Raw genomic sequence first — 26,034 nt, 5'->3', positions numbered from 1 at the left:
TTTGCAAATCCTGTTGATTCTTTCTCTGTAATGCCATAGAAAATTCTAAGATTCAGCGGGATACGGGATCTGAAAAGTCCCCAGACACAATTTTATTATGTCAGGGTAACCTCTAAAATTTTCATATTCAGTGGATATCTGGTATAGTTTACAGACATCAACAGACATCAAGACAATCATACCATTTTTGAACATTTACTGTAAGCGGAAGTTCTGCTTTATGTTGCACTAAAATCTTTCTCGCTCTTATTCTATAGCACTGATGCTAACTCTGCCCTCCACGGAATGAAATTACTCTCTTGCTCATGAAATTCCTTCAAACATTTACAGAGCATTATAGTCTCCCAAATATCCCTCCCAAGGTCTCTAAATTCATAAGTCTTTCAAGCAGTCCTTGTATAATATCATTTGGGGTCTTCAGTCTCTCTCAAAATATGTAACCTGAAAATGAACTCAACTTCATAGATATAGTCTGACCCGGGAAGAACAGAATGAGATAATCACCTTATGTCTTTCTAGACATAGTTACAATACTGTTATTGAATATAATATCAACTAAATCCCTCACACCTTTGAATTTGTGGTATTAGGCTAATACAAGCCTAATACTTGTCATAAAGCCAAGATAAAGAATTTTTTTCTTTTCACCCAATGAATTCTTTTTCAGCTTGCTGCACCTCAACAGGGTAAGGTATTTATTAACAGCTACTGCAGACTGAAAATATGCACACACTAAAATACACCCACAAAATATTTACTTAAAAGGTAATGCTAGTTCATAGCAGCACTCTCAACAATAGCTAAAACATGGAAAGAGCCTAAGTGTCCATCAACAGATGAATGGATCAAGAAGATGTGGTTTATCTATACCGTGGAATACTACATGGCAATGAGAAACAATGAAATCTGGCCATGTGTAGCAACATGGATGGAACTTGAGGGTGTTATGCTGAGCGAAATAAGTCAGGCAGAGAAGGACAAATATATGTTTGCACGTATAGGAGGATTAGGAGGAACTTGACGGAGGAACAAGGGGGAGAAGAAGGGGGGAAATGGTGGGGGAAAGGGAGAGAGGCAAACCATGAGAGACTCTTGAATGCTGACAAAAACTGAGGACTGATGGATGTTGGGGGGAGGGGGGATCGGCATGGAGGAGGGCACTTGTGGGGATGAGCACTGAGTGTTATGTGGAAACTAATTTGACAATAAACTATTTGTAAAAAAAATTTAAAAAAAAACAAAAAAAAAGGTAATGCTAAAGTGCAGATCATATCAGAGTTTACTGTGTTTCCTTTACTCACATCCAGGGTTAGTTTCTACATCCCCAATCTTGCTTTAGTCACCTCCTCTCTATCTCCATTATCATGGTTTTCTGTTGCCAACCTCAACTATTGTTTCCAATCCTTTCATTCACATGCTGACAGATTACTCTTGTTTAATAGCACAGAGCTTTCATTGTGACTTCAGTAACCTGCCCTTACTAGTGTTCCACGCTGCTGAGTAAAGCCAACCTACTTATGCTAGCATTCAATAATCATTCCTTTTCTCTAAACAAATCCCACAACTGCAGTAAGGCATAGTTCCCAGGAGTACAGACTATACCATGAATATGCAATATACATTAAACACATATATTGTACATATAGGACATACAGATCCCTTCTTCCTTATTGATAAGGATTCTCTTCACTCTCTAGGGCAGCCACACTTTGCTGCCTGCTTCCCTTCAGCAACTAAAATAAGCTTATCAAGAAATGACTACCCTATGATCCAGCAATTGCACTATTAGGTATTTATCCAAAGGAGACAAAATTACAGATTTGAAGGGATAAATGCACCCCGACGTTTACAGTAGCATTATCAACAATCACCAAGTTAAATAGAGAGCCCAAATATCCATCAACTAATGAATGGATAAAGATGTGTTGGGGCACCTGGGTGGCTCAGTCAGTTAGGCATCTGACACTTGATTTCAGCTCAGGTCATAATCTTATGGCTTCATGAGTTCAAGCCCACTTTGTGGGCTCAGCGCTCACAGTACAAGGCCTTCTTGGGACTCTTACTTTCTTTCGGCTCCTCCCCTGCTTGCATTCTCTTGTGTCTCAAAAATAAATAAACTTAAAAAAAATAAAAAAGATGTGGTGCATATATACAATGGAATATTTTTCAGCCATCAAAAAATTGAAATCTTGCCATTTGCAACAATGTGGATGGAGCTAGAATGTATTATGCTAAGTGAAATACGTCAATCAGAGAAAGACAAATACATGATTTCAGTCACATACGGAATTTAAAAAACAAAACAGATAAACATAAGGGAAGAGAAGAGAGGGAAACAAAACCACAAAAGACTCTTAGTGACAGAGAACAAACTGAGGGTTGATGAAGGGAGAAGGGAGGGAGATGGGCTAGATGGGTGATGGGCATTAAGGAGGGCACTTACTGTGATGAGTAGTAGGTGTTGTATGTAAGCGATGCATCACTGACTTCTACTCTTGAAACCATTATTGCACTGTATGTTAACTAAAATTTAAAAAATTCTGAAAACAAATAAAGACAACCCATAGGATTTGTTACACCAGGTTTATTGGGCTTATTAGCTCTGGTCTCTCATCCCAAATTACGTCTAATGAAATTGATAATAAAGTCCAAAGTTTTTCTTGTTCAATTTTGTGCCCAGTGATAAGCTACAAAGTACCCTTTATGTTTGATTTCTTAACACCAAACACTTTCTTGATCAAAATTAAGCCATGAAGAATTCCTATAATTTCTCTACATTCCATCTGGTGCAGAATTCCATCTGAGGAGTGAGGGTAAGTGCATGGATAACAGCAGTATTTTAACCCACAAAAAGCTCATCCCTGAGAGACTAAGTGTTTTTGGGAAAATAAAAGTCTCTCTGGTCTTCATCTTCCTAATTAATAAAATAAAATAAAATAAAAGTTATCTTAGCAGATAACTGCTGAGGTTCCTACAAGTACTAATACTCTGTGATTCATTCTGAATATGACAAATACATACATACATATATATGTGTACGTATTTATATATATGCGTGTGTGTATATATATGTATGTATGTATTTGGATATATTATATATATATATCTCCAGCAACTCCATTAACACAGATAGCTTTGGTGAAATCTAAAAACAGCTAACTCCTCTCCATGAGAAAAACTATCAACAAAGCAGAGTAGAAGAGATTGCATGTAGATACAGGACACAAATGAGGACCATAATGAATGTAAAAAATATAAAAATGATTAACTCTTGTAAGAAGCATCAATTAAGTTGGCATGAATTCATCAAGAAGTGCTGTATGTCAAATGCTTTCACAGTTCTCCAAAGGAAGAATCTTCTGTTGTCAGTAAATTAACATTGCAATAGACCCTCAAATAATCACACCTATTCTTTAGTATGCATATCATACAGTCAAGGCTAGTAATACTATTATTAAAACCACTCTTGTGGGTGGCGGGGTGGCTCAGTCGGTTAAGGATCACACTCTGGCTCAGGTCATGATCTCACGGTTCGGTTGGTGAGTTTGAGTCCTCCATTGGACTCTGAGCCTGCTTCAGATTCTGTGTCTCCCTCTCTTTGTGCCCCTCCCCTGCTTGCACTGGGTCTCTCTCTCTCTCAAATTAAACATTAAGGAAAAAAAAAAGCACTCTCTCAACACAAGTTTCTTTCAAAAGGGCAGCCTTCAAAATCATGGGCTTATTTTGACAGATGTTTACCCCAAGCAGTGACTCCTAGCCTAAATTATAGAAGAGTGGGCAAATGATTGCAAAGGAAAAAAAGGCTATGGGAACGGCTTTTATAAGAGAATAGGCATAATGTGGACACGGTGAATCTGGATGTAAGTGGAATATTACTGGCCTATAAACTCCTTGTAAGCAGGGGTTACATCACACTGAGCTTCTTATCACCCCCAGCAGTCTGGGTAGAAGGCACATAAAGAGGGGAGCTTTGAAATGACTGACCACTGAGTCTAGGCTGAACAGCCAAGAGATTACTGGGGTACTGGCATCAGAGAGTACAGATTTATGAAGAAATACAAGAGCAGGAAAAGGCAGGAATATTGTCAGCACAAAGGCTGAGACCCTGGCGTCCCAAATACCAACAAGGTTCACCACACCCCAGAACTGGGTTTTAAGGTGGCAGGTAGGTTTATGGAGGAAAGATGGCAGTCACAAGCAACTATAAAGGAGTCTCAAGGAAGTCAACGATATAGACTGTGAAATTGCTGATGCCAGGAGAAAAGAAGTAGAGACGGAAGAGACAATCTAGATGTCAAAGACAGAAGTAGACACAGAGGCCTGGAGAGAAATCAGGCTGCAGAGAAAATGCTTTAGGCTGACAGCCAGCCAGTGCAGAACCAAGGATGGTGACTGGGATGGAACAACAGTCTGAAGTCATATCCCCTTACCCACCTTCCCGGGTCTGGTGGTCCCCTAAAAACGTTTGCCCCCAGCACACAAGTTGGGGGAGAAGCAAAGTTTTGTTTGTTGTTTTTTACCTGTTACCTTTTATGATTTAGTTTTTATAATTTACATTCAAGTTAGTTAGCATACTGTGCAACAGTGATTTCGGTAGATTCCTTCATGCCCTTTATCCATTTAGCCCACACCCCCTCCCACAACCCCTCCAGAAACTCTCTGTTCTCCATATTTAAGAGTCTCTGATGTTTTGTCCCCCTCCCTGTTTTTATATTATTTTTGCTTCCCTTTCCTTATGCTCATCTGTTTTGTATCTTAAAGTCCTCATGAGTGAAGTCATGATATCTGTCTTTCTCTAATTTTGCATAGCATAATACCCTCCACTTTCAACCATATAGTTGCAAATGGCAAGATTTCATTCTTTTTGATTGCTGAGTAATACTCCATTGTGTGTGTGTGTGTGTGTGTGTATATATATATATATACACACACACATACATACATACACACACATACACACCACATCTTTTTTATCCATTTGGGCTCTTTCCATACTTTGGCTATTGTTGATAGTGCTGCTATAAATGTTGGGGTGCATGTGTCCGGGAAGCAAAGTTTTATTTAACACGAAGGGTGAGGGGACATACATGAAAGCAGGTGGGCATATGAAAAAGTTTGTTCATAGTACAAGTATAGTGGAAAGGCTAAGTGGAGGTCAGCCCGGGCCCAGGATATAAAGAGATAACAGGGTTAAGAGCAAGAGGAGAATGAAAAATTAACTGCAAAGTATGGCAGTGACTGGAGAAGACTTCTTTTGGTTGTCCTGATACTGAAGAATGCAGAGTGTTCACCAATCCCAGAATTTCAGCTGGAGCACTGGCTTGAAAATGATACTGCAAATTTCCCCAGAGATCACTTAGAACTCACAGTTAAGTAGCTTCTCAAATTTTTCATGTACGGAGTGGTGCAATGAAGGGATGACTAAGAATCTAAAACTATTGTTTCCCTTAAATCTGTTTGAAATTCTTATAATTCTACAACGGGCGGCTTTTATTTATCAACATAGAAGATTAAATAAAATTCATATTTCAAGTTAAAATCTAACTTCCAAAACAGTCTGGGCCTATTAAATACCTCAAAACTAGTAACTTTGGTTTTTATCTCCTCTATATTTATATCCTGAAGAAAATGCTAAAGGTATTTGTGACTTGGGACATGGTTAAAATATGAATGACACTGAAAACACATGGTAAATAAAAGCGTCTACAATCCAGCATTATCCAAACAACTCTATACAACTTGCAATTAAGTGGGAATGTCTTCTTTTTTTAGGTTTGAAGCAAACATAATTTCATATAGCTTTTAGCTAAGAAAATAACCATTCAAGAACACAACAAAGGCTGATGACAGTCCAGAACACCATGCCTCAGCATGCAGATCACTTCCCTGGCCAGTCTGGTTGCCCTCCGTTGTCCAGGACTTGAAGAACATATCACTACATGCCTTGGTGAAGCGGAGTGGACCCGTGTGACAGGCTGTGACTGCCAGCGTCATGCTGCTGAAGCCACGAGAGCAGCAGCATTTATACCTTCCCTGCCCAGACCTTCTATCCTGCCTACTTGGTTTCTCACATTTTTACTGTCTTTAAAAATGTGATAGTATGAAAAAATAACAAGTTCATATAAGAGATTTCCACGGAACATCTTAATTCTTTCATTACACCTGTATAATTTAATTTAGTTACAATAAATACCAGAGAGCTCTTTATTGATCTGCAAGAAACAAGAATAAAGCAGATCTTATGTCCAGAATCTCTGGTGAGTTTTCGAAGGACAGGAGTGCTCCAGTCTCTGAAATGCAGGCATACTTTGGATCAGAAAGTACCCTGAGGTTAATAAGCAAGCCTTCTTTCCTTGCCCATCCTTTCTCTCTGCCAGCTCCCCTCTCTCCTCCCTTCTTCTTTCTTGGTGTGTAAGTATGTCTGTATGAACCCATCTATTATTGCTCTGTATTCCTTCCTTCCTTTCTTTCTTGCCTAGAAAGGCCTGTCACAGGCCCTACCTAGCCCACTATCTAGGACAGAAAAATGAAAAAGTAAAGTATTAACTTTCTCAATTGCCATTGTCCCCCTCTACCCTGCCAGATTTTTTCACCTGCTGGATGGTTTGAACTTGAAAGCCATTGAGGAATTTGGGCAGATGCATAAAGTTCTTGAATTGTACAAAGAAAGAAGGGTAGGACTAAAAAACAATTATTAGTTTACAAGAAGAAAAAAGACAGTTACCTTCCTGCATGGACTCCTGACCTCATCACCTCCTACTTGCTTAAGATATAAACAACAATCAGATTATATTCACTAGGAAGAACAACTGTTTTTTAGTATTCTACTGAATTACGTATTTTAGAAAGTTTGTTATTAATATACCAAAGTATATGGAAATAGTTTCATTATATGAAGTCGGTCACTCCAGTTTTATTTCTTTAAAATTATAAGAGTGAAATACATAGATAATATGACAGAATGGCATACAATTCAAATAATACATATTCAAATAATATAAGAATATGCAAAAATTCATCAAGATGTAGACTTACCATTTGTACTCTTCTATATATACACATTAGATTTCATTAAAAATAATAACATAAAAAATAGTAACAGAGGAGGGGGACAGTTAAAACATAGGGATATATAGTTGAACAAGATTTTCCATGAATTATAACACTTAAAGTTCAATGATGAACACTATTCTATTTTTATATGTGTCACAGTTTTTCATAATAAAAGATGCTGTAAAATGTTATAAACTCAAGCAAATATAAGATTTAAATGCATGGTATAAAAACAGTATATCCTTTAAGACTAGACTTTGATTTAAAACATAGTACATTAAAAGTTAAGAATTGGGGCGCCTGGGTGGCTCAGTCAATTGAGCATCTGACTCTTGATTTCAGCTCAGGTCATGAGCCTCACGTTGAGCTCCACACTAAGCATGGAACCTACTTGGGATTTTCTGTGTGTGTGTGTGTGTGTGTGTGTGTGTGTGTGTGTGTCTCCTTCTCCCCATTTCTATCTCTCTCTAAAATATTAATTAATTAATTAATTAATTAGTTAAAAGGTGCCTGGCTGGCTCCATTGGTAGAGTTGATCTCAAGAGTTATGAGTTCAAGCCCCCCATTGGGCATGGAATCTAGCTTAAAAAAATGTTTTTTCCTCATAATGTTGCTGAAAGTGACAATAAACTCTCCACAAAAACATCTTTGCAAAATTATGAAGGACTTACAAACTAAGACATAGAGATGTTCAAATTCTGGCAAAGAATTTCATATTTTGTACTATACAGTAAATTTAAGATTTTAAATACAAGAAAGAATTAAATCTAATAAAAACCTCCTAAATACACAGAAAATGAATTGGTTCTGATAGGAGCCGAACTAAGAGTTCCAGTATATCATGTGAATTATGCGTGGGCATCTTTTGCATAAACGCTGCTTTACTCATTCTGTCCCCAGCCCCTCTCCCTACCTCTTAAAAGTCAGTAATGTGCATCAAGTGATATGAGACAACGAGCTGCCCAAGAAAGATATGTTAAACAGTGATTGTTTCCTGCAGAAAAAAATCATCCAAAAATATACAAGCCTCCTTCATTCTCCCAATATAAATCACTTATAACAGGCACATTATGTCTAGAGTTAATGGATCTTACAGATTTAGAAGGAAAATTTTCTATTTAGCTGAAGAACAGCTGAAGAACACTGGAACACATCACTGAATCCAAATTTGTCTTTGGTTGTTCTTAAAATGCCTCATCCCACTCAAAAGGATTACATGAATATCATTATATATGACAGGCATTCCCCAACTTACAGAAGGGTTATGTGCTAAAAGTTCATCTCTAAATAAGCTTTCTGAAATTCAGATCACATTTTCCCACTGAAAGAATTTTATAAAGGGTAGTCAGTCAGTTCAGTCAGGCCACCCTAAGAAATCTATAAAGTTCAAATTTACTGGACCTTTTATGCTTCTCTGCAGCATTGTGGGTTTTTTCTTTTCTTTTTTCCAACTAGCCACCTTACCATTATTTCTTCGAAAAATGCAACGGGATTCTAGGAATACTCCTCTCCAAAGCTTTGTACTTGCACACACAGAAGCGCGTGCGCACGCGCACACACACACACACACACCTTGCCCAGGTCTATGAGCCACAATGTCCTTTACCCATCAGAGTAAATACAATATAGACAAGGGGCTCTCACATTTGAAGGCTGAAGGAAGTTAGGATTCTGTTCTTATTGGGTCTCACAAGCACAGGACAGAGATGGTGGGGTGCAACTTCCACCAGGCTTACCTTCTCAAAGATTATATAAAAAATTAGAAACTTCCTAATAATCACTTTTAATATGTATCTATTAAATGCTTATAAACTCAGAGCAAAATCAATTCGAGGTGACTTTTGTGTTCTTTAGCTACACCCAAAGCTGTAACAAGAAATCTCCTGGACTGGAGAGATGGGGGGATCAGAAGGTCCTACACAGCAACCAAAGTGATGGCCTCCTTGACAAGAGCAAGGGGCCGCCCTCTACCACAGGACGAGGTGCCAGCAGGAGGTCTTGAGAACTACTGTCTAAGAGAAAGTTGCCTGTATCTGAGATGTACTTTTCCACTCTGCCCAAAGACAACTAGATTTCTTCCACCTTGAGAATGTTTAAGCCACCAAATTGTTCTCCTGGGCACAAGAAAAAGGTATAAGAAGCCACAGAAATGAAATGACTTAATTTCATATGCAAATATTGTCTCATGCCTGTTAATTTGACAGTTTGAAAGAAAAAGATGTAGGGATTCAATACTTGCATAAAACTGCTATTCTATTCTTTAGGCCCATATCAATTCATAAAGCTTTTTTAAGGCCAGAATTTTATAAGCATGCTTTAATTATGCAGTGATACATGGTAAGACTTTAAATGTATTTTTATAAAGTTCAGATCCAGAAACATGACATAACTTTTCAAAAATCACTACAGAATCTTCTCAGAACTCAGAGTTCCAGATTCCTCCCTGTCCCAAACTCAGCTGAGGGCTACTCTACTTGCCTGCATAGGTGTTGGCTTTGTTCAGGAGGTCTGTGCATGCATGCATATCAGCAAAAGCCCGAATTCCTAAGCAGTTGACAGGGTGAAGCTGAGATTCCAAAAATTCACAGCAAGTCTTCTTCACATCCTGTAACTGTAACAGCCCAGCTGCTGGGAGAAGTACCTGCAACATCCAAGGAAGTAGTTAGGCAGGTGGGTGAAAGAACAGTCACTACTTACCACTCCTAGATGGGGCACTGCAGGTGCAGCCAGACCTTACTATCTGCATCCAGACCCAAACACTCCATAGGAAAGGAATGTAACAACCATCAGCGAAAAGGGCGATGCCCCACATTCTCCATAATTTCTACAGTATCTTTCAAAGATCTCTTCTTGGTCGTAAGAATAGAAGAGACAGCAGGGGCGCCTGGGTGGCTTAGTCGGTTAAGTGTCCGACTTTTGCTTAGGTCATGATCTCGCGGTTCGTGGGTTTGAGCCCCGCATCGGGCTCTGTGCTGACTGCCAGCTCAGAGCCTGGAGCCTATTTCATAGTCTGTATCTCCCTCTCTCTCTGACCCTCCCCTGCTCACGCTGTCTCTCTCTCTCCTAGAAATAAAAAAAAAAAAAAAAAAAAAAAAAAGAATAGAAGAGACAGCAGATCATATTAGATTAATGGTTCTTTTTATAAGCATAAACCAAATGCAACTTTGAATTTTAAAAATATAAATTATTAGGATGCTAGGGGGTGCTATGGTTCAGTGAAAAGGTTTTTTCCCCTTAATTCAAGTAGTCATGAGCTTCAGCGATGTGTAGGGAAAGTAATACATATCACAACAAAGCCTCATTTGTTCTCCCCCTGTCTGAAGAGCACAACAAACTGCTTTCCTTATGAGGACAGAACAGTTTTAAATTCAACAGGCTCTGTACAGGCAGACAGCCTTTCTCAAATGTAATATATGTGCTAAAAAAGAGAACACAAAAGGTAATTACATAATATGAACTTTTTAATTCGTATTTTTATTTGTAGAACTTCAAGAGATTTTGTATTAATTATAGGTTTTTCTATGGGATTTAACCAGTATCTTGACTATAAATACTATATTCAATACCACAACTACTTCTCAAACAGGTCAATAATGGAAACGTTTTTTCTTGTGAGTTACTGTGAAGTTATGTTAAGTAACCCATCTGAAAGTCAAATTAAGTGGGAAAACTTCATAAAAAACGAAGTTCTTGAACATCTGCTGCTCTTTTACGAAAGGCAAAAGAAAAAAATAAGCCTCAACTATTAGAACAATGGTCAATTTTAGAAAAGATCACATTAGCATAAAAAAATAAGTAAAACCTAAGTTCCTTCAGGAATTGACTTTCATAGATGCCAAGCTGTAGCCCAAAGAGAAAAGAAACAGTAGTTCTGGAAAGGTTTTATAATTTTCTTGTATCTATGTAATAAGTCCTAAATGTGGAAAAGAAAAGATATGCTTGTGTCTTTCCAAAACAGAAACTACTCTATTTTTTTAAAGGAACCACACTTTTAACTTTCAAATCTAAAGGGTGCGTGTGTATTAACCCACATGCATAAAATCAAATGGTCACGATTTAAAGACTGAGAGAATAACTTTATGTTTTAGTGCAACTGTACCAACTAATACCAATTTTCTCTAAAAATATACAAACAGTATCTAGGGGGCTTTTCCTTCTGAATTTAAGAAAAGTAAAGTGAAAATAATGCTGTTTCTAGTCAAATCTTTTGTATACTATGTATAGCGTGTTTCATTATGTTATGAGAATGATCTCCATGGAAACCTTTAGTTGTTGATAATTTGCAAATTGGAGGTTTTTCTACACTCGTATAATTGTGCTCTGAAGCAACGTAAAATACGTTCCAAGATGCTTAACAGCACTGCCATTTAATTCAGCAAACACATACAGTTAAGAAAGTGGTCTTCGGTGTAAGATTCAATCTCTGTGAAATTTGCACTAGTAATGATCACCCATCTAATCAGCATTTTCTCAGATACAATATGGTGTGGTAGAGTAGTATTCAAACTGCTTGGTAATAGAGAAAGACAGGAGTTTTGGGGGAAAAACATGGCTGAGCAGAAATGGACTCACTCACGCACTGGTGGTAGGAGTGTACACTGACTCAAAGTTCTTGAAAAACAATGTGCCCATTTCAATCAAAATTACAATGCACAGGTATGCCTGGGTGACTCAGTCGGCTGAGTAGCTGACTCTTGATTTCTGCGCAGGTCATGATCCCAGAGTCGTGGGTTTGAGGCCTGCACTGGGCTTCACACAGAGTATGGAGCCTGCTTAAGATTCTCTCTCTCCCTCTCCCCATCCCCTGTTCACAAGGTCTCTCTCCCTCAAAAAATTTTTAAAAAATGCAAATACACATATTCTCCAACCCAGCAATTTAACCTACTGATACACTAACAAATGCACAAAATCTCACATGCACAAGACAATTGGAGCACTTCTGTGGGTAATAGCAAAAGTTAGGGAAAAGCCTAAATGTCCACTATAAGGAAACCAATTAAACAATATCATCCTTTCAATGGAATACTCTGCAGTCATTCAAAAGAATGAGAAAACTATATGAATGGGACAGTTTCTAAAATACATTCTTCAGTGAAAAAAATTAGTGACTGATTCACCCTAAAGTACACATATAGTCCATCACTTATATACACATCCATCTAAAAAAGCAGCTACAGCAAGCTTTTAAAATTTTTATTTTGCTTCCTTACTTTCAACTTCATCACTACCAAGCCCAGATCTACCTTATCAGGAGACTCGAATTAATAAAACTGTGGAATATATAAACCAGGAATAGAAAAGTTATTCCAATTGTAAGCCATGTAGCTAGAAAGTCATGTATAATTTTAATTCTTAAATGACAATGATGAGTCAAGTGGTTCCATGTTTGCAAACAATATATATTAAATACACCTTAAAGGCTAGTCAAATGTATAAGACAAGCTTACTCATAATTTTGTTGTCAGTAAATCCCCTCAAGCTGCCTCAGTTTTATGATATTATTTTACTAGGACTAATTTCAATAGCTCCTAATTATTAATTACATCCAGCTTCAAAAACAATGAGTAATTGGCCCGGGCTTACTACCATGACCCACAGCCACTCATGATGGAAATAGGGACACCGCCAGGGCCACACCAACTTTATGTATTAGACAGACAGCAAATACAAAACAAAAAGTGCTCCTAATTTCAGATGAACCACATCTCACAATCAGAACCACGCGGTTGGCAGCCTGTGAGCTGGATGCCTCGGGATCAAATGAAATCAAATCTTCTATTTTGTCCGATAAAGAAACCAAACCATAGAAGAAGCTGGAAGACTTGACCAAGCCATACCACTGGTCAGTGGAAAGCAAAGAGTATAATCAAATTTACCAACTCTTTGGTCTTTCTACTACCTTGAGCCCTATCTGGAGGTGCAGAATGGAAGTGCTTGTCCAAGTTTTAAATCTCCAACACTGCTCTTTTCAGCAAGAGTACTAAAGACAACAATGATTTCAACAACTTATTCTTGCAATTGCTTCCATATACCAAGTAATTACTACATCAGGCACTGTGCTAAGCACTTGGCAGGCAATACTTCATTATCCCCATTTTACACAAGTGAATAGAGAAGGTTGGAGAAGTTGGGTAACTTGCCCAAAGTCACAAAGGAACAGGTTGAGCCTGCTGTGAGAGCAGTATTTAGCCATAGTGAGTTACAATGCTTTTAGGTGGCACACAGATAGACATTCTTACATTAGGGATATGATTGTAAAGTTACCAACTATTTATTTCAATAATATAAATTCTATCTTAAGAACATTTATTTAAGAATTGAGTCAATGTAGAGAAAAACATTAAGTATTTAATAAAGTGTCAGCAATACAGAATATAGCAAAATCATGGAAGTGTTCACAAACTACTAAACTTTAGAAAACTCTGAATTTAAAAAAAAAAGAAAAAAACTCTGAATTGAGAAATCATATTAATCTTTCAATATCTGACAGCATTCTGATTCTTACGGTTTTTACATACCACTGAAAAGGAAGGATGTGCTTTAATCTGGGGCTATCACAGTCCCCTGACATATTTTCTAAGAGTGGATAAACTCTACTATTAGTAACAAATGTGGGAAACACCTAGCAATGTAAAGAAGTGGTCTCTTAATTGGCTATTTAGGTCACAAAAATATCTTGGGCATTGTAATTAAGAGGTCTGAAGAATAAATTTATGCCTTTAAAACTAATTTTTCTGAGCTCCCTAGAGCAAAGGTGCAGTTGAATAGTGCTGCTTCTTATATGAAGTAGAATTATGTTGACACGATAAGCCTCTAGCCACATAGTATTATGACCCAATGGAAATTTCCACTTGCTCCATTTTTCCAAACACTAGTATTCACCCTGAGATTGATGAAAATACCCTAAGGCGCTCTAAGATCTAAAGTATATTCCAAAACATCAAAGAAAAGGCAATCATATTTGCTATGTAATACAAATATTAATGATATACTCTAAGAATCAAAAAGTGATTAATTCCCACATATAGTACATATACTGAAAGGAGGGCCATACTCCAAAAGCTGAAATATTTCTCTCGATTATCTTAAGCCCTAAGAAGAAATACAAAGTTGGCAGCATGTCTTGGGACCCAGCCTTTCCCTCTCCTTCCGGTAGCCTCCTCCCTTGTTTCCCCTTTAGTTCTATTCTATCTACCCAGAGCTTGTCCACTTGGATCCTGGTGTTTTCATCATGATTTCTCAGTCCCTTTCAGGTCACTACTAACAGCATCACACCATTTCATCTGCTTTGTAACACTCACCAATGTCAGAAATGATTTTATGTATCTGCTCGCATGTCTACTGTCTCTCTCCCTGTAAAATAATATATGCTCTGGAATAGTGGGGTCACATCTGTTTTACCCCCATTGTAACCTCAGGTACTACAAGAGTATCTAGAGGTACAATAAATGAATCAACCTGAATGTAAATTAATGTGTTACTCTCATGGGTATTTATATTTTAAGAGAGATATAAATTTGGATGTCCTTTAACCCAGAAATGCAAACTCTATTTCCAGACTAGACTATATGGGACACCTGTGTCCTACTGCAAATCCTCTTAGCCCCAACTCTTGATCAAGCCACCATTGCAGCAACCAGGTCCAAGGAGACTTTGATCAGCTTTGTAAAAATGTAACTTACCCCTGCCTCATCCCACCTCCTACCAGAACTCTCTGTCTTCCTAGCCAGGGAATGCACTGGGGACTCACACCTGCACTACCTGGAAGCAGAGGGGACATAATGCTTATGGGCCCACCCTGACCTATGGAGAATGGTCCAAAGAAAGATGATGGCCAGGTGCTTCCTCTCTTTATTCTTAAGCAGGTACTTCTAAGACACACTTCATAAGCCTCCTCAGAAGGTCCTGGTAAGAACAAACATCTTACATTTAGCTGTGACCAGATCTATACCACACTTTGAATTGGTTTTCCCTCCTTTCCAATTCAAATTCCCTGTTCATTCACTGTTGCTCTCTTGGATCACTTTCGAAATAAACTAACTGCATGAAAGCTTGCTTTCAGGAGAATCCCAGACCATTACATTGCACATGGAATAAACTGTAAATGTGAATATACTTAGTTATAAGAATATGAATTATAGTGCTGTTTGTAATATTAAAAATTGAAAAGAACTCAAATGTCCAATAACAAAAGATAGATGAAATAAATTCTGCACTATCAGTAAAATTGATTACTTTGTAAAAGTTAAAAGAGATACAATAGACACATATCTAATGACCTGGAAAAATATTCCTAATACACTTAATATGTAAAGATAATTTCTAAACAAAGTATACAATACAATCCCCTTCTCTGTAAACACACAGACACAACATAGAGAGCACAAGAGGAATATACCTCAATTGTTAAGAGGGATTATCTCCGGTTAGTGGCAGTATCCAGACTATCTATTTACTTCTTTTTATTTGCATTTCCTAAATTTTCAATAATGAATATGCACTGTTTAAATAGTCACACAGTATTGAAAAGAAACTCGGGGAGAAGCAAGCAAAAGACTGCCTTTCTGGATCTCGAACTCCAGACAATATAGCAACGGCGAAGGGAGCTATGTATTTAATAATTATCACCCACTGCTTGCCAGACATTGCCTCAGTTTGACCTGTACTCTGAGTATCAGGAGTCTCAAAGGCCTATGATGATCAAACTGGCATTTTGTAGAGTGTTACGTAGGATCCACACGTTACTCTTCTTGTTCATGTGAATAGCACTGTCTCCAAGTGCTGGGAAAAACATGAGGCAAAAGAACATGACCAGCTGGGGCGCCTGGGTGGCTCAGTTGGTTAAGCGTCCGACTTCGGCTCAGGTCATGATCTCATGGTTCGTGGGTTCGAGCCCCACGTCGGGCTCTGTGCTGACAGCCAGCTCAGAGCCTGGAGCCTGTTTTGGATTCTGTGTCTCCCTCTCTCTCTGACCCTCCCCTGCTCACACTGTCTCTCTCTCTCTCTCAAAAATAAATAAAACATTTTAAAAAATTTTAAAAAAAAGAACATGACCAGCTGATTAAATAAACTTAAAATCTACCACTTTAGTCAATAGAAAAAAACTATTTTCACCTAGATATGCTGACTTCCAAAACGTGGAGACAATAAAAGCCTGAACACTTTGCACTGCGGAGACACATTCTGCAATGAACAAAAGAAGCAGGGGGGGAGCTACCACTGATGAGAGAAGACAAGTAGAACGCTAGACATGGAAGACACCCGAGACAAACAATTAGCAACCGTGTGACACGCTTACAGCAGCTGCACATTTTAAAGTAAGATGCTTTCATCCTACTTCACTTTGTTTGACAAGCCAAATTATACAGAAGATGTTTCGTGTAGACAAGTACACTCCTTCTGCTTGGCTATGAGGATCTGCAATTTATTTTCAGCTTGGGCATTTACTCCATAGTGGGAAATAATTTATGTAGTAAGTCTTTAAATCCAGAGCCATTAGCAGTGTGTTTATTAGAACAGACTACCAAGGGGTCTGACGGCTCCACAGACAAGATTTCCAGATGTCTATGAAAGCATGCAGATATGAAACAGCTCAGTCACTGTTAACTTTACAGTAAGTGCACTGGTAAAAAGCAGGGTTTTTTTTATTAATTCTCCAGCCATTTTATATTCACATCAGAAGCACCTGTTTGTTTACAGAGCAAGGGCCTTGTGTGCCAGGAATGACCTGAAAACAAACAATGAAACAGCTGTTCAAAGTACACACAGAGGAGGAAGAAATTATCCCCAAACTTAAAGAAGCTCTACGTTGCTGGACCAAAAAAGCCTCACTATGAAATAAAACCTTAACTTTTATTAGCATACATCTTCTAAAATCTGCTTGTAGCCTCCAAATTATAAATAAGTCATATTTCACAAGTTTACTTTTTCAATTGGCTGCTTACTACTCATTTAGTCGTAGAAACAGTATTAAAAGTTATAAATCTCAAAACCAACGGATATAACATTACTACTGGACTGCTGTGACTCTACGCGGCACTGGGTACAGGAAAGAAGGAGAATGAAAGTTTCCTTCCTCTTTCTGGGGTGCAGGCCTGGGTGGGGGCAGAATTTTGACATAGGAAGTGTTTGCCTTGGCATCCTGCCACCTCATTCACATTTATACAACTCAAAGCCCTAAACCTTGGGGCGCCTGGGTGGCTTAGTCGGTTAAGCGTCTGACTTTCGCTTAGGTCATGATCTCGGGGTTCGTGGGCTCGAGCCCCGCGTCAGGCTCTGTGCTGACTGCCAGCTCAGAGCCTGGAGCCTGTTTCAGAGTCTGCGTTTCCCTCTCTCTCTCTCTCTCCTAGAAATTAATAAAAATATTTTAAAAAAAAAAAAAAAAGCCCTAAACCTTGGCCACCAGGAGTCAGCCTGTGCTCTGTGCACCCAGCTATGATTCTCCACACAGATCTGCCTTTCCTGACTAAGTGTTTCATCCTATAAATATACTGACCTCACTTCCTTCCTCCCAACAACCCCCACCCCAAGCTCCATCTCTCAGGAAAACTACTGCCAGCAGAATCAAAATGAAAGCCGTCTTATTATTAATTCATACTCATTGTGAATAACGCATCACCTTCCAGGACAAATCCCTTCCAGGGATATTTAAAGTTTTCAGAGAGGCTAACTCTTATTAAGCAGAATATATCTGTAATTGAGGTCATTTCCAATAGTCTAATAAATGAAGCAAAAAGGCAAAAGTGGTATGGAAAGAGGAAATATGTAGGCAATGTGGCTTTCCCACAGGCTGAAAACCACCTGTCCTATACTACCCTTTTAACAACTGCTTTTTCCATTCTTTTTAACCTAAGTTTTCTCTAAAATTTCTAACTTATTCAACAGTGGCGCAAATGTATAACAAAGGCAGCACCTACCTTGTCGAGTTGTTGAAAAAAATTAAATGATTGTCTACCATTCAACACAGTGCCTGTCACAGGGCAGAATAGCGCATTAGCTCCAATTCAAGGCATTGCTTCTTGGATTGAATCCAACATTCAATCCCATGACAAGAGAATGCCAGGATTTCCTTTCTCCCTAACAAGATGATGTTCTATGCCAGATCATTTACAATAAGCATAAGGTTGCTTTCTTTTTTGAACAAGTATTCCCAAAGTAAAAGATATAATCCAGGACACTTTGGAAAAGAACAAACACATCATATGAAAATGGGAAATATAGGGGCACCTGGGAGGCACAGTCAGATGAACATCTGACTTTGGCTCATTGCTGTCAGCCTGTCAGCACAGAGCCCGCTTTGGATCCTCTGTCCCCATCCTTTTGCCCTTCCCCCGCTTGTGCTCTCCCCAAAATAAATATTAAAAAATAAAATGGGGAATATATTTGATATCCCACTAGTTATTAAATATATATAAATTAAAATAATGAGACCGCATTTTATAACTACTGATACTTTTAACAACATATATTCAGGTCAAGGTATAATAAGCCTTCGCCCCTATCATGTTTTTGCCTTTGCTGTAAACTAGTCAACTCTCTTGGAAAGGAAATAGGCAAGAGGCACCTGGGCAGCTCAAATCAGTTGAGTATTTGACTTTGGCTCAGGCCATGATCTCACAGCTTGTGGGTTTGAGCCCCTCATAAGGCTCTGTGCCAACAGCTCAGAGCCTGGAGCCTGCTTCTGCTTCTGTCTCTGTCTCTCTCTGCCCCTCTCCCACTTGCGCACTGTCTCTCTCTGTCTTTCTCTCTCTCAAATATAAATATTTTTAAAAAAATTTTAAAGAAAGGAAATAGGCAATATTCATCAAGAGCTACCAAAAAATACAGAAGTTTAAAGACTTTGCTGCTGGAAGTATGTTCCGGAAAATCTATCCTCAGAAAATAGTTCAACAACTAGAAGAGACTAAATCCATAAATTTTATTTTAGCATTATTTATAAGAGTTCCTAGGGGAAAAACCAGAAACAACTATGGATTTAACAATATGACAACAATTAAGTGAATTATGTTAAAACATGATGAAACATTATAATCAATGACAATGAAGACTAATTATGGTTTTAAAAAACTAATATTTCTAAAATATTTGCAGGGGGTCCTGGGCGGCTCAGTCGGTTAAGCATCCACCTTTGGCTCAGGTCATGATCTCACAGTTTGTGATCTGACAGCTGTGACAGTGTAGAACCTTGAGTAGGACACTCAACAGACTGAACCACCCAGCCACCCCAAGGCAATCCAAAACTTTAAATACATCTCCATCATCACTAAACTGCAATAAACCCATACAATGGAACACTCAGCATTTAAAAAAAGGAACTAACTACTGAAACATGCAGCAACACAGTTAAATCTCACAAATATTATGTGGTGCCAAAGAAGTCAACCTCAAAAGAAAACATTACGTATGATTCTATTTAAATAAAGTTCAATAACAGGCAAAACTAATCTGTTATAACAGAAATCTTATCAATGGTTGCTTGGATTCAGGGGTGAGGAATTTATTAGGAAGAGGCTTGAAGTTACTTATATATGATCAACATCCTGATTTGGGTGTGGTTAATGGGTGTAGTAGCATTTGCTAAAACTGTGAGCAACGTGAACAGTTAAGGTGCATGATGTATGAACAATAGCCCACTAGGAAAAAAATAGTGTTTTAAGCCCACACAAAGATTAACCAGAAGTCAATAGAAGGTATTTATAAATTATGAAACAAAGTTTTTAAATGGAAAATAATAATCTTATTTGCTAGAACCCCAAATAATAAACAAAAAAACCATATTAAAATGTATTTATATAACCAAATTTCTATGCTAGTATTTGTAAAGTTATTTTATTTTATTTTATTTTAATTTTTTTTTTTTTTTATTTCTAGGAGAGAGAGAGAGAAAGAGAGACAGCGTGAGCAGGGGAGGGTCAGAGAGAGAGGGAGATACAGAATCCCAAACAGGCTCCAGGCTCTAAGCTGGCTGTCAGCACAGAGCCCGACATGGGGCTCGAACCCACGAACCACGAGATCATGACCTGAGCCAAAGTTGGACGCTTAACCGACTGAGCCACCCAGGGACCCCTATAATATGGTCTTATGATGACAAAGCTTCTAGATTTTTCTCAAACTAGCTGACCTCCAATGGCTCTTCCATACTAAATTTTAAATAGTAAGCTTTCATTTATTCTATACTCTTAACTTATACAGAGTAAAACATAATTTAACTGTCATGACTGGAGAACAGATATTCTGGCTGGTTAAAATTATGAGGATTACCAAGTTCAGACTTAAAATATAATAAAATACAATTTAAAATACAATTAACATCAAAATTCAATTGTAAATCATTTTAAATTGTCCAGTAATTATTTTAAGTTTATTTTGAGAGAGACAGAGCACATGCATGAGCAAGCTGGGGGCAGAGAGAGGGGGAGAAAGACTTCCAAGCAGGCTCCATGCTGTCAACCCAGAGCGCAAAGCGGGGTCAATCTCATGAACTGTGAGATCATGACCTGAGCGGAAATCAAGGGCCAGATGCTTAACCTACGGACCCACCCAGGTGTCCCTATAGTAATTATTAATATAAAAGAAATTCACCACTTGGTGCCTCTGGATAATAATAAACTAAAATGATCACTCTTCTGGTAAAGTGATAAAATACTAGGTTAACAGTTTTCTGGGTATTAGGGTGTCAGATAAATTCACTTCACTGATGGGATTTCCCATTGTTATCCCATAAACAACTACCAATCCCCAAAGTTTGATTGAATACATTTTTATGTATTTTTTTAAGTTTTAACCTGTTTCTAAGCACATCATCTGCCAAACTCTTTTGGTCACAAAGAACTTACTTTTAATCTCATAAGAGAGAGAACATGAGTGGGAAAACAACAAGGCTTCCATAAACTCTGCTAGGAAAAATGTCACTCTTCCTTGAGCCACCGCACGTCAAACCAATAAAAAAAGGGTGTTAGAAATTGGTCCTGCACTCATGCCACAGTGCTGCCTCCACACTGACCCAAATAAACAAAGTCTTCTGGGTGGAGAGAAATCTATAGCAAATTAAGATTTTTTTTTTTTTTGGTCACAAATATATTTTCTGATTCAGAATATACAAAATGAGGAAAAGGTTACATGAGACTTTTTTTTTTCTACCCAGTGATCCGAAACAATCTCAGTGGGTTCTTCTTCTCATGGTCTCGAGACTTTTTATTGCTGCCCCATTTCTTATTTCTACTCAACATTTATAGAGCACCTCAATATCTTTATAAGCTTTAACTGGTATATTTCATAGCATTTCTGTGAGGTGTCAAAGTATTATTAGCCTTACTTATCATAGCTCAAAACAGAAAGGTTAATGTTTCACTCAAGGCCATTCCTGAAGTCAATGGTTAAATTCGAGATTTGAGTTCTGAATTCTAATACAATAATTAGCCAGAGTCCACTAGCCCGTGAAAGTTTTCTAGCAGGGAGAGCATCTAAGGGGGGCTTTGTATTATTTTTCTGAGTTTCCAAAAGAAATTTAAATATGCAATATTATATAATTAATTTAAATGATTTTACTGAAACTAAAAACATTTACAAAACCACTCAGTAGATGTTTTTGTTCACCCTCAAGATAATAAGCCTTCTACTGAACTCCTTTGGTACTTGGGCAACTTCTAATTGTGTGGCTGAGAATGTAAAGCAGTCATTCAATCAAGATAACTAAAAAGCAGATCTGGAATGTGACTATAATTTAGGTTAAAACATAACTAAGTGTATAGTTATAGTCTCTGTCAGAAAAAAATCATTTTTAAAAAAAATTTTTAATGCTTATTTTTGAGAGACCAAGAGAGACAAAGCGCCTAGCAGGAGAGAGGAAGAGGAAAAAGAAGACACAGAATTCAGAGCAGGCTCCAGACTCTGAACTGTCTGCACAGAGCCAGATGCAGGGTTGGAACCCACAAACCGTGAGATCATGACCTGAGCCGAAGTCAGACGCTTAACCATCTGAGCCACCCAGGCGACCGAAAAGAAACCATTTCTAACATAAATGCAAAATAATTCCTATTATACCATCCCTTTATCGAGACAGGTAAGAATTCCAAATACTGCATCCCGACTCTCTAGTTAAGAATCCTGGCTTCAATGAACCACTATGGCTGGTAATACTCCTTACAGCCTCAGGTGTTTGGGGATAGAAAAGACAACTAACAGATAATAAAATGTTCAGAAACAGGTTACCTGAAGAGAACTTATTTGTCAGTTTTTCTTGGTACCACACAGGATAGAGAGGCATTGGAATGATAGTCCATTAGGTCCCCCTTAATCCATCTGAAGTAACCTCCCTTCTCTATGACTTCATGCTCACCAAACAATCCTCTGATTAGAAGTCTATTGCTTAGATACTTAGGTCCTAGGAATGATGCACACTATGTACAGTCACTAGAAATACCATTACCCTGTAAAGTAACAGACTGTCAAGACTCTTAGGACAAGGGCCTTGTCTGTCTTACTGGATACTGCATCACCAATGGCAAGAACACTGCTTGGCATAAAACAGATGGCCCATAAATTTTTAATAAATTATTACTGAAAACTGGAATTCATCAGGATCAATCCTGGCAATGGAAAAATGGACAAGCTCAGTATCTTAGAAGTAGGAAAGGGAAAGAGCAAGCCATGTATAAAAAAGAGCAGTGAAATGGTTATTAATCTTTACCTCATCTATATCCTCATCTAGCTAGTGCTGTTAAAAGCCTTGATCTTCAAGTTCAGTCCAATTCACCCCTAAACTAATCCTGACCAAGGCTGCAAAGTTTATTAGGTGCCCAATCAGTGCTTTTAGTCTGTCTTTAATCTTGCTGCCTTAAATGTGCTATGTTCCCCCAAAGCATCCTCATGCTCACCAAGGCACATGGTGAGCCCTAAAGTCCATAGGACTGAGCATGGCCCGGATCCTGGGTTTGCTACCTGGTTCCCTAACAGGAATATATTTTCCCCACGATCCCAAATTTACTTAGCAATGGAATTACAATTGCCTAGCCCTTACCAAGGCTCTTTCCAGACCAGCAAGCATGGGGGCTGTAGACTTGACTCATTGTTCACTCAGGGCAGCTCTTCCTGGATCAAAGACACCGCCATCAGCCCAACGGCAGACATGAGCACCACCACCATGAAGACTTCCTGCTCTCCTGCCTCTGCCACATCTCATTCAGACCTGAATTTGTTACTCATCCTTGAGCACCTTCATTTGGATTACATGCTGCCCTGCGTTTAAAAAATTACTTATTGAGTGCTTGCTCTCCAAGATCAGTACCCTTATTCTTGGCCCCATTCATTTTTGGCTCAAGCCTCAATTCCAACTAGCCTTTTAGTGAGGCCCTGGCATGTCTCAGCTCTACATAAACCAGCTCTCTAGTAAGTGATGTCTCACCAGCTCTTACATAAGAAAGAACAGAATTTATCCTCTTATTTCAGACAAGAAAGTGAGGCTCAGAGAAGTTAGAACTTTAGACAAAATCACATGGTATTTTAATAGCAAAGCCAAGGTCCACACTCTATTCACTAGGCTTTGTTCCTTATTTTTTGTAGTATCAGGACCTAGCACAGGGCTGAAGACTTAGCAGATACTCCATCAGTCTGCTTAATGGATAGGGTGTCTTCGATATCCATTTTAAAACAAGTATCTACCTAATGGGAATCTCATTTCAGTGTTAATCTACACAATGCAAACACACAGCAAAAGCACTTGTTTACCAACCTGTTTCACCTGCTCACTCGATTAACCAATTCTCCCATGCCTCTGTACTCTCCAGTGTGTTTGCACACTTCTGCCCCTCCAGGTGAGTTGCATTTTACCAACTCATACATTTTGGATTTGCTCCCAAATCTATTTATGACACTTGCACTTGTTATTGAGATTACATAATTTAAAAAAATTTTTAATGTTTATTTTTGAGAGAGAGAGAGACAGAGAGAGAGAGAGAGAAAGAGCGCACACCTGCAGAGGAGAGGCAGAGAGAGAGGAAAACATAGAATCCGAAATAGGTTCCAGGCTCTGAGCTGTCAGCACAGAGACAGATACAGGGCTTGAACTGACAAACCGGGAAATCATGACCTGAGCCAAACTCTGACACTTAACCAACTGAGCCACCCAGGTGACCCATGAAATTACTATAAGTTAAATAAACATAAATAATCCAATGAAATGTAAACGTAAAACGAGAGCTGTTTCTACGAAAACCAAGTTGACTGCTTTAGAATGACTTGATCAACGTGTTACTGCAAAAAAAAAAAAAAAAAAAAAAAAAAGTTTCTCAAATTATACATAGGGAGAAGGAAAGAAAAATTGTGTAATTCAAAGATGACTTAGCACTGAGATTTCAAGTGTCTCAGCTCTTGCTGTACTTTTTTAAAAACTAAAAATAGAGTTGATCCATCATTATGTCGTCATATGTGCAAAAAAACATATAGCTCTCCAAGCAGCTGACCATACTAAGTTTTACAACGAAAAATTGGCATACAATTGTGCAGTTGCATGTTTTAGGTTAAAATAAAATATTTGGAGTACACGTGTATCCTTTTTTGATGATTTCTCCACTTGAACAATATTTTGTTGATTACGGAGTCACCCACGTCAACAAGTCTCCCGCTGTGAGTGCCCCTCCCTGTGATGTCTTCGTTTTAGGACTGCCTCACTGGTAAAACACTATAGAACAACATGCTGTCAGCACTTCTGGTCTGAAACAAACAGAAATAGCCTGCCCTACACCACCAACAAAATGGACACACTATGTTTAATTTTCTACTGTACTGAGATTGTGTAAATTACTCTGGTGTGTTTATTGCCAAAAGTTAATTTTAAATGTCTCTTGAAAAACTCATTTAAATTCTGTTCCTTTTCTAAAAGGACTGGATTTTCTAACTCAAACAATTTCGACTCATGCAACATATAAGTTTCCTGAACCGTTTAAAACTATCCATTCACAATTATCAGACGCTTAAGTTCTTCTTAAATGATAAAAGTTCTAATCCGGACAGAGCTTGTAGATGAACACTCATAATATTAATTTGGGAATAAGAGCACTTACTTACATTGGCACTGCCTATTCACAACCTTACCTTTGTTTTTCACACTTACATCAAGTGAAAAAAACTCTTAGCTAATTTTAGCAAGAAAAAACAAATACCCAAAAGCTGAGAAGTCAAAATGTATATAATAAAACCACAAATTTAGCAATGAAGTAAATGTTTATAAAAATTCAAGCTGCTTTTAGGATTCTCCAAAAATGTTGATCAACACAAAGAATGAAGGAAAGTTAAAACTTCAACAATTTTTGGACAATGAAAAAAATATTTTTAGTTATAAAGGTACTTTTATTTTCAAATTTATAAGCAACACTAGTTCATGACAACTTAACAGTTGCTGTATGATAATTAACTAATTACTTAACCTTCTTGAGCTTCCTTAATTGCAAAATGGAATAAAACCCACCTAAAAAGGTGATGAATATCAACAGAGATTTATGGAAAATGCCTAGCACATAATTGAAAATAAACTCATGTGAAAACCTTCATATATATTTCCAAGTATTCCTAACAGTGGGAGAGTGAGTGAGACAACAAAGTACATGAATTCTCTAAAAGTATATATATATATGCATAACTCTGTGTATAAATGGTTATATGTACTTTACTTGAGAAAGGGTCCATAGTTTTTTATCATATTCTCAAAGGAATCCATGATGACCCCAAATTTTAAAAAAACTACTTTATAATAGCCCTTGGCTTTATTTTCTCTGTTCCCAGATATATAGATTATAAAATTTGACTGGAAACTCTAGACGCAAGTTAAATTTAAATTACTCAATAGCACCAACAACAAAAGTGTTCCATTAAAAGCATGGTCATGATAAGATATATATTCTTTTATTTCTCCTTTAAAAAAAATACATAAACTCATTTGGCTCAAATTATTCCCTGACTTTGCCATAAATCAAAGCAAATACCGAA

The 26,034-nt window shown here is 37.9% G+C and overlaps 1 protein-coding gene across 2 annotated transcripts in view; it reads right to left on the bottom strand.

The window, feature by feature from the left end:
• The window catches only part of KLHL2 (kelch like family member 2), a 110,668-nt gene that overhangs the window by 39,211 nt on the left and 45,423 nt on the right, over positions 1–26,034 (bottom strand). For both annotated transcript variants that reach the window (XM_039249954.1, XM_039249955.1), the window contains one exon: positions 9,532–9,694. In XM_039249954.1, the coding sequence (XP_039105885.1) occupies positions 9,532–9,694 (163 nt within the window). The remainder of the gene's footprint in view (positions 1–9,531; positions 9,695–26,034) is intronic.

Source organism: Hyaena hyaena, unplaced genomic scaffold (assembly GCF_003009895.1).
Source record: "Hyaena hyaena isolate Hyena2069 unplaced genomic scaffold, ASM300989v1 scaffold_356, whole genome shotgun sequence".
Classification (NCBI taxonomy): domain Eukaryota; kingdom Metazoa; phylum Chordata; class Mammalia; order Carnivora; family Hyaenidae; genus Hyaena; species Hyaena hyaena.
Note: the sequence above shows the minus strand (reverse complement) of the source record. Positions and strands in the feature narration are given on the sequence as shown.